A 9,355-nucleotide genomic window follows, 5' to 3' on the forward strand; every position below is an offset into this window, starting at 1 on the left:
GGGGGGTGAGCGCATCATCGATGATTCTAGCCAGTGTGAACCCTAAAGGTGTAAGAGGGAGATCCTGACCATGGCCTGGTGAAGCCAATGCGGTGGAGAAGACAATGAGGTGGTTGCTCGGTGAGGAAGGGGAAACGATGGGTTCCAAGAATATGGCGCCCCTTTTGCAATTATGGCTGGAATAAATGGGACACTAATTTTTTGGAACACCCGATCTAAGTAACTGAAGATGATGTGGCATCAGGAATAAATGGGTAGGAGGAAACACATGACGTGGCTGCATTGCTGAGGTGGAGTAGTTGCATGCTAAGATAAATAGGTTAGCGGGGATGGATCTCTTAGGTATATAGGATTCGATCCACACATTGAGAAACAACCAATGCATGGATCGAATTTTGATTTGAAATTGTGTGGCGAGGTTAATGATGTTGTGACAATATTGCCAATTTTTCTCAGATTTTTCATGACCATTAGTGGTGCTAATTGACCCTCTAGCACACTAGTATGCCTCATGTGGCAAGTACATGCGTTACACCCTTGTTCTTTCCCTTTCAGTTCTTCTTTTTAACTTATGAAAGTTTCTAACATAAATAATTAATTGCAAGATTGTAAGATGAAGGGGAGCCTTGGCGCAGTGGTAAAGCTGCTGCCTTGTGACCATGAGGTCACGGGTTCAAGTCCTGGAAACAGCCTCTTGCAGAAATGTAGGGAAAGGCTGCGTACAATAGACCCAAAGTGGTCGGACCCTTCCCCAGACCCTGCGCAAGCGGGAGCTACATGCACTGGGGCTGCCCCTTTTTTTTGCAAGATTGTAAGATGAAATGGTCTGACCTCCAACTTTTTTTCTCTTGTAGCTACGCCCAAATTTTTGTGATGCATGGTCAAACCTTGCAAGTGCATATACACGCAAAGGTAGACTGAATGAAGCAGCACAATGCTGTAAACAAGCGCTTCTCCTGAACCCACGTTTGGTATGTGTATTCACACGTTTCCAGTAATTCTGCTTGTTCATTCTGCGAGTTGACATTTGTTATTCCATAATTTAGGTTGATGCACATAGTAATCTGGGGAATCTAATGAAAGCCCAGGGTCTTGTGCAAGAGGTAAGCAAGTTGTGTTGGCTTCGATAACAAGTGGTACGGTTGAATGATCCTTATTACGTCATCTGATTGCATCTTCAGGCATATGCTTGCTACCTTGAAGCAATACGAATAGATCCACACTTTGCAATTGCATGGTCAAATCTTGCCGGCCTGTTTATGGAGGTTGGGGACCTCAATAAGGCTATGCAGTATTACAAGGTAAATGCCACAATGGTGCAAGCTTTTGGTGGAATTGAGAAATATCTACTGTGTATTAAAAAGCTTCAACCTGAACTCTATATACTAAAGTTCAATGTATGTGAACCGAATAGATGTATATTGGTACCTTGTCAATAAAGCTGAGTGTTAGTGGATTGAAGTATTATATGAGTTACTATGCTACAACTAGTTCATTACTATAAACAGGAAACTGTTATGTAGAGCATTACTTATTTAATCCAGGAGTGGGGAAGAGGAGTATATCATCTACTGACATTGCTCTATGTGTGTGATTGCACACAAGAGGTTGTCGTTGATACGTTATTGAGTGGCGACATAATAGGCTGAACCTACTTTTTAAAATTGTGGAAAGAAATATGTAGGTTGGTACTGACATTTGGTACTGTGAGTAGCAACACAAATGGGCTTCTCTCTTGTTAGTTCCGGTTGAACGGCTTGCTGTTCTTTTACAGCAAAGGTAATATTTAACCTTCATGAAGTTCCCAATGTTGAAGTGTACATGTGGATTGCCTAGCCCTTTCCATCAGTTTGGACTTTTGGTTGCATTGGCTGGTGCATGAAGCATAACATGGTATCAGGGTCTAAGGTCTTGAGTTCAAGTCCTGGCTTTCGCGGTTTATCCAAAAATTGCTGCTTCCCCCCTCTGTGTCCACGTATAGGCTCTTGAGCCATACCTCTTAGTCTATTCACGTGTTGACTTCCCACATCACACGTGTGAGGGGGTGTTGAAGTGTATATGTGGATTGCCTAGCCCTTTCCATCAGTTTGGATTTTTTGTTGCGTTGGCTAGTGCATGAAGCTTAACACCCAAGTGCCACTGAGATGTTTAGTGCCTTGCTAAAAAAGAGAACTTCTGTGAAAAGGCGAAATGAAAGAGCTAATGCTTACTATACTTTTCTTGTTCTTGACTTACTTTGGGGCGTGATTATTGTTATGACTGTAAAAATCTTAAATCCTTTTACTCGCTTCCTTGATATTCTCTGTAAAGTTCTTTGAGATGCCATTTACGGAGCACTGTTGTGGCATACAGGCGATGGTCATTTTCAGAAAACAATGCGAATATGTTATGTTACATATATATGTGTGTGTGTGTGTGTGTGTGTGTAGACACACACACACAAAGAAAAAAATAGATATATATTGCTTTGAAGAAACATGGTCCCATTGATTCCAGTTAAAATTCCAATCTGTGCTAGAATACTAAAACCCATGCTGGTCAACTTTAGGTTTGCCCATGACTCTGGACGTTCTGTAGATTGTTCACATTAAATTTGTGTATTAGGTTCATTGCCTAAACTATGCTTTGATGCTGCATATAGTTTATCATTTGTAATATTACATTGAGCTATCTTATCAATAAACGCATTGAGGTATAAATTAGCATTTCGAGTAGTGCGGTGGAAGTTGAAAATGCCCAAAATGTTATATTTGTGTATATATTGGTTGAAATAATTGCTGTATATTATGTTTATCGAGGCTATTTTGATGGCATTTCAGCCCCTAGATGTGTCAAGGAACTTGTATACTAATTTTGTGATGTATCCATGTCGCACTTACATGCTATTCAATCATGTTTTACGGTATTTTCATGCAATCAACTCCTGGTATGGACACAAAATTAAAATCAGCACCTCCCTCTTTTGTACTAGCCCTTTAAATTTTGACGTGGAGTTTAAAATGTATTAAAAAAGAAAATGTATTAGAAAATAAAAATGACATTTTTAATGAATGTTCGCATTTGTCTATATGTTTTTTCTTTTCATTTTGATCACTTATCGGATTTTCTCATTCTTGTTACTCTTTATCGTATAGTGAATTTGAACTTGAAACTGTACATAGGTGGAGTAAATTGGCAATTAAGTGCATGTGATTTGTTGGGAGAAGTATTTCCTTGTTCATAAATGCCTAACCAAAGACGATAAAATAATTGTGGCAAAGGGTGATCACATAGCAATTGTTTTATGTGTACTGTAGCTCCATATAGTGCTTGCTTGTTATATTCTCACAGATAGATGGTTGATTTGCTTTAACCCTCCTGACTGGCATGCTGATGGCCATGATTTGGGTGGTACCAATGCTCTTTTTTCGTCTTGAAATATTGCAGGAAGCTGTTAAGCTTAAGCCATCTTTTGCTGATGCACATCTTAATCAAGGGAATGTGTACAAGGTAAGTCTTATGAACTATGGCAGTAGCTTATGGCCTTTGGATGTCGTGAATGATTGGTTATGGAGCAAATGTTTCGGTGTGTCCAGGCTATGGGAATGCTCCAGGAGGCAGTTGCTTGTTATCAGCGTGCTTTGCAGGCACGCCCTGACTATGCCATGGCTTACGGTATGCACAATTGCTTTATTTTGCGTGTGAGGATGTATGGTAGGTTTGGTTTGTGTCCAACAACTACAATGCTCATTGTTGGCAAGCCATTTTCTTGGTCATAGGTTAGTCTTAGAATTATATTTGCAAGAATTCTTGTCATCATTCATCACTTGGCATGGAGGAATCAAAAGAGGAATCCTGTGAACAATTGTTAGTGTGCCAATACAATACTGATGATTACAGCAAACATCCAAAAGCAGCTAGATTAGGGCCAGGCAAACTAAATATTGATCAACTACCAAACAATTGTATTCCATTGGCTTTGGCTAAAAATTGGCATGGTACCTGTTGGATATTGACTAAACCTACCATTACTCCTTAGTATTTTGCAATTTTGTGGAGTGTAGATACTAATTGAGTGACATTTGCCCTCTCGAGTCCATTCATTTAGATGTTCATCATGGATGAGATATGTACAAGCTCACAAGAGAGTGGTCATTTCTTTACCTTCAAAGTAGACCCTTAGTGTACCTCGTAATGCAAAGGACGGGGGGACATTTTCATGCAGGTAATCTTGCCACTATCTACTATGAGCAACGTCAGCTTGATATGGCAATTCATTGTTACAATCAGGCTATACTATGTGATTCTCGGTTTGTGGAAGCATACAATAACATGGTAAGTTCTGGAAGTGCTCATTGTTCATTACTGACTGTGGACAATAGTTTTGTTGGTTACTTCACTTGGCTAACATTTTCTATCTTTCATAGGGCAATGCACTTAAAGATGCTGGGAGAGTAGAAGAGGCAATTAATTGCTTCCAAGTATGTTCTACTTCATTACTGTAAATTTCCACATTTTATTCCGCTTCTAATGTATTTACTTTTTTGGTGCAGTCGTGCCTTGTATTACAGGCAAACCATCCACAGGCTCTTACTAACCTAGGAAACATCTATATGGAGTGGTAAGATTCTCCTACCCTTTTAATGTTTGATACCTTACCACATCGAGGTCCTTCTACTTATAAACTTTTCCATTTTTGCAGGAACATGATAAGTACTGCTGCTTCATTCTACAAAGCAGCAATTGCCGTTACATCTGGGTTGTCTTCGCCACTCAACAATTTAGCAGTCATATACAAGCAACAGGTACTAGCTTGAAAGATTTCGTTTTGTATATACTCCCTCCGTCCCAAATTACTTGTTGCAGAATGGATGTATCTAGAACTAAAAATACGTCTAGATTTCTGTGACAAATAATTCGGGACGGAGGGAGTAATATTTTAGAGAATTGTGCTTATTGCTTTTGCTGTCTAAGACTTTCTCTGAGATTTTGTTTGTTTATCCTTTTTCGTGATATTGTTCATCTTTGTGTGCATCAGGGAAGCTATGCTGATGCTATTGCATGTTACACCGAAGTTCTTCTTATAGATCCTACTGCAGCTGATGCTCTTGTTAATAGAGGAAATACATTTAAGGAGTTTGGAAGAGTGGCCGAGGCAATTCAGGATTACATACAGGCTGTGACAATCAGGCCAAATATGGCGGAAGCCCACGCGAACTTAGCCTCAGCTTATAAAGATAGGTACTACTTAGTAATTAAGATAATATTGCGGTTTGGTGATACATCCAGCTATTATAGTGATCTTATGTTTCTAGTTGAATTTTAATTTATGAAATGTGATCTTTCCCCTGTAGTGGACATCAAGAAGCAGCTATAGCTAGCTATAAACAAGCTCTTTGTCTGCGTCCTGATTTTCCAGAAGTAACGTGCAACCTTCTTCATACTCTACAGGTTCGATCCAGTTCACATGATTGTCTAATTTTTTCAATCAAAACACAGAAGCATACTATTACCTGTACAACTTGAGACGTTCTCCACGTGTAACCCTGAACACCACGAGAGCTAATTTATATCTGTACTACTTGCTGTATAATTTTTTTCATGTAAAAAGTTATTGATTTTTTGTATCTTAGCTTGGATATTTCATGTTTGATGTCCCCAGAAAGCAAGCTAATGCTAAGTTCTAGTTGCATACAAATGCAGCTATGCCCAGGAAAGCAGTAATTTAAAAAATGCCACCCTTGTTTGTTTCACTGCAGAGTGTTTGTGACTGGGAAAACAGAGATACTATGTTCCGTGAAGTTGAAGAGATAATCAGACGGCAGATAAAGGTGCCCCTTTGTGATAATTTTTATTTCCTAAAGTATGGTAGAGATAGGTAATGTTGAACAATGAAAATGTCAAGAGTCATGACGAAGCTTTGGTTATTGTCTCAATAGATGTCACTTCTGCCAAGCGTGCAGCCATTTCATGCTATTGCTTATCCTATTGATCCTTTGCTCGCCTTGGAAATTAGGTATATATATATATCCTCTTGGCTCTTACTGCACTATTATTTGCATCATCAGTGATATGTTCTGCTTCATTATTTACACTAATATTTTTTCCTTGGCAGCCGCAAATATGCGGTCCAGTGTTCATTAATTGCTTCTCGCTTTGGTTTGCCACCATTTGTCCACCCACCCCCTTTACCAGTGAAGGCAGAGGGTAAACATGGCCGACTCAGGGTTGGGTACGTCTAAATGCGCTGGTAATCAATATTGTTGGGCTCCAGCAACAACTGAGTAATTGGCATTTGAATTTTGCAGATATGTTAGTAGTGATTTTGGTAATCACCCGCTTTCCCATCTCATGGGTTCAGTATTTGGTATGCATGACCGTGACAATGTTGAGGTAATTCACCTTTTCTTTTTCTCTTTACACCTTGTTGATTTATTGTATCAACAACTTATCAACTGTGATGGCAGGTTTTTTGTTATGCGTTGAGTCAAAATGATGGCACTGAATGGAGACAGCGTATCCAGGCTGAGGCAGAGCATTTCATTGATGTGTCTGCCATGACATCTGATGTGATAGCCAAAATGATAAATGAAGACAAAATACAAGTTTTAATCAATCTTAATGGCTACACAAAGGTAATACTTTCACGTCTTTCCATAACCCCTTATCTGTCTCCTTGTATTAACTTCTGTCCTGGACAACCTCATGCTTTTACTCTGATTTTCTCTTCATGTTTTGCATTTGCTTTTATTCACATTGAGCAGGCATATGCTATTCTCAAAGTTGTTAGGTGGTATCACTAAATTTTTGTAATATACTGTTCATTGAAGTGTTCTTTAAAATAAAAATAAAAAATGCAGTTCAGCATCTCTCTGAAAAATGTTATCAGTCTGCCTCATGCTTTCAAGTTAAACAGGGTGCGAGGAATGAAATTTTCGCGATGCAACCAGCACCTATTCAAGTTTCGTACATGGGGTTCCCAGGGACGACAGGTGCTTCTTACATAGACTACTTGGTCACAGATGAGGTCTGAGTTTTTTAAACAACATTCTGTGATTTTTGATTTGAAATATTTTCTTAGCTTTATGTGCAATTAATTGAAGTTTTCTTGTCGTTTAACAATATTTGCAGTTTGTTTCTCCAACTCGCTATGCACATATATACTCTGAAAAGCTTGTTCATCTCCCACATTGCTATTTCGTCAATGACTACAAGCAGGTTCATTTCATTTTGCTCTATGTTCTTTCTGCTCTCATTCATTCATGGTGTTTCTAACTATGGGCACTATACCAGAAAAATTGTGATGTCTTAAGTCCGGTATGCCCGCATAAAAGATCAGATTATGGGTTACCCAAGGATAAATTCATCTTTGCATGCTTTAATCAGCTCTACAAGATGGACCCAGAAATATTTGATACATGGTAACGTTCTATTACCTGTACTTCTCATTTTGTCAAAAGCATACATAGATACATTAAGTAATTTTTGTAGAGATGATGTTAATATTTGTGCACTATCTTTTGAAGGTGTAATATTGTCAAGCGTGTTCCAAACAGTGTATTATGGCTCTTAAGGTTTCCAGCCACTGGTGAAATGAGAGTAAAAGCACGTAAGCAGATTGAATATTTCTCTGTTGCCTGAACTTTTCATCTCGAAAGAAGAATGACATGAGGCAACAGAATTTAACATATACAATACTGGAATGCTATTTCTATGCAGATGCTGCTGCAAGGGGAGTGAGCCCTGATCAGATCATTTTCACAGATGTTGCGATGAAACATGAGCATATCCGAAGAAGTGAATTAGCAGACCTCTTCCTTGACACGTATGCACTTAACCCGCTTTTTCACTTGTTCTGTGTGATAAGCATATCGGTTCATACTTCATACTGATACTTGGCCTATATTTTGGGTCTGTCTTTGTGAACTTCCCACATCACAGGCCCCTTTGCAATGCACACACAACTGGTACCGACATTCTATGGGCTGGCTTGCCAATGATAACACTTCCTCTAGAGAAAATGGCAACCAGAGTAGCTGGCTCCCTTTGTTTAGCGACTGGGCTTGGGGATGAGATGATTGTTAGCAGGTAAGTATTTTGATTAGAAGCTGGTTTATTTGTAAGCTGTGTGGGACGGCATGGTGCATGCATTTACCCTTCCTTTTTCTGATTGTAGCACAAAGGAGTACGAAGACCGAGCAGTTGAACTGGCGACAAACCCGGCAAAACTCCAAGCACTGACCGATAAGCTTAAAGAAGTTCGTTTAACCTGTCCTTTATTTGACACTGCTCGATGGGTAAGATTTCTGCGTGATACTCTCTGGCATGTCATTTCTAGGCAGTAAGTAAATTCTGATGAGCTCTCTGCTTACCAACCATTTCAGGTTCAGAACCTTGATAGGGCGTACTTCAAGATGTGGAACATTTATTGCTCTGGGCGTCATCCGGAGCCGTTCAAGGTAAAAGAAGACGACAGTGAGTTCCCATATGACAGATGAGGAGCATGAAATCCCGGCTGTGTAGATAAAAAGCAGAGTTGTAGCGTAGTACAATCATGTAACTCGTTTGGCTGCGCCCTGTCCTGTACCATATAGTAGACCTTTGCGTGTGGAGTCCCGACTTATGTACCCAAGAGAGAAGAATGTAGGAGGTTTAGTCCTGTGATGAGATCGGATTAGCCTATTTATGTGTGCCAACAGAAGATTATAGTTTTGTTGGTTGCTGATTGTTGTACCATTCAACCCCAGCTTTGTGCTGCTATCATAATGTTGAAACTTAGACGCAAAGATACAATATCCAATATTTATTTGAAATATAATATGGCATCTGTTCCCCGCGATTGCCGTGGCTCTGATGCGGTCCAGTTAGTAACCCCATGCAAATAGCCCATCCATTGGTATGTGGTAAGTGGGAACGGGTTGTATTTTTGTAGGCGTTGGGGCTGTCAAGCTATGGGCAATCTTTGTCTGGCTTGAGAGTTTGCGGTTCCTGAAGCTGAACTCGGAAGGGTCTGCTGTAGGGTCCCCGTTCCCAAGCGATGCGTTCTTCGCCTTGTTCCCATCTGGAGACGTACATCACAGTCTAACTAAAAGGAAGGGTCCCCGTTCCCCTTCCACAAACGAAGAGTGCATGCATTTGGGTTGAGTAGCCCGTGACTGACACACATCCTTAGAAACGGGTCGGACACATGCGGATGGGGATGCCACATGGGGGTGGATGCCTACATTTGCTCTTGGATTTAGCGTTCAGCCGATATCACGGGCTGGCGGTGGTGCAGACTGTTTGGCCTTGTTCTCTTAGTTAGAGGGGTGGGGTTGCTCAAAAATAAAAAAACTAGGGTGGCTTGCAAGTAACCCCTAACTTTAGATAGTCTCCG

General features: G+C 40.1%; 1 protein-coding gene across 1 annotated transcript in view; it reads left to right on the top strand.

Annotated features, from left to right (window-relative positions):
- The window catches only part of LOC119364028 (probable UDP-N-acetylglucosamine--peptide N-acetylglucosaminyltransferase SEC), a 14,352-nt gene extending 5,534 nt beyond the window's left edge, over window positions 1-8,818 (top strand). Inside the window, exons 5-28 of the mRNA XM_037629429.1 lie at window positions 855-971; window positions 1,047-1,103; window positions 1,182-1,301; window positions 3,427-3,489; window positions 3,576-3,654; window positions 4,205-4,314; window positions 4,407-4,460; window positions 4,533-4,600; window positions 4,682-4,784; window positions 5,018-5,220; window positions 5,334-5,430; window positions 5,739-5,810; window positions 5,919-5,995; window positions 6,095-6,211; window positions 6,288-6,372; window positions 6,447-6,614; window positions 6,896-7,006; window positions 7,111-7,197; window positions 7,273-7,400; window positions 7,506-7,588; window positions 7,699-7,804; window positions 7,921-8,067; window positions 8,156-8,276; window positions 8,364-8,818. Coding sequence (XP_037485326.1) covers window positions 855-971; window positions 1,047-1,103; window positions 1,182-1,301; window positions 3,427-3,489; window positions 3,576-3,654; window positions 4,205-4,314; window positions 4,407-4,460; window positions 4,533-4,600; window positions 4,682-4,784; window positions 5,018-5,220; window positions 5,334-5,430; window positions 5,739-5,810; window positions 5,919-5,995; window positions 6,095-6,211; window positions 6,288-6,372; window positions 6,447-6,614; window positions 6,896-7,006; window positions 7,111-7,197; window positions 7,273-7,400; window positions 7,506-7,588; window positions 7,699-7,804; window positions 7,921-8,067; window positions 8,156-8,276; window positions 8,364-8,477 — 2,487 coding nt within the window. The 3' untranslated portion in view covers window positions 8,478-8,818. The remainder of the gene's footprint in view (window positions 1-854; window positions 972-1,046; window positions 1,104-1,181; window positions 1,302-3,426; window positions 3,490-3,575; window positions 3,655-4,204; window positions 4,315-4,406; window positions 4,461-4,532; window positions 4,601-4,681; window positions 4,785-5,017; window positions 5,221-5,333; window positions 5,431-5,738; window positions 5,811-5,918; window positions 5,996-6,094; window positions 6,212-6,287; window positions 6,373-6,446; window positions 6,615-6,895; window positions 7,007-7,110; window positions 7,198-7,272; window positions 7,401-7,505; window positions 7,589-7,698; window positions 7,805-7,920; window positions 8,068-8,155; window positions 8,277-8,363) is intronic.
- The last annotated feature ends 537 nt before the right edge of the window (window positions 8,819-9,355 follow it).

Source organism: Triticum dicoccoides, chromosome 2B (genome assembly GCF_002162155.2).
Source record: "Triticum dicoccoides isolate Atlit2015 ecotype Zavitan chromosome 2B, WEW_v2.0, whole genome shotgun sequence".
NCBI lineage: Eukaryota > Viridiplantae > Streptophyta > Magnoliopsida > Poales > Poaceae > Triticum > Triticum dicoccoides.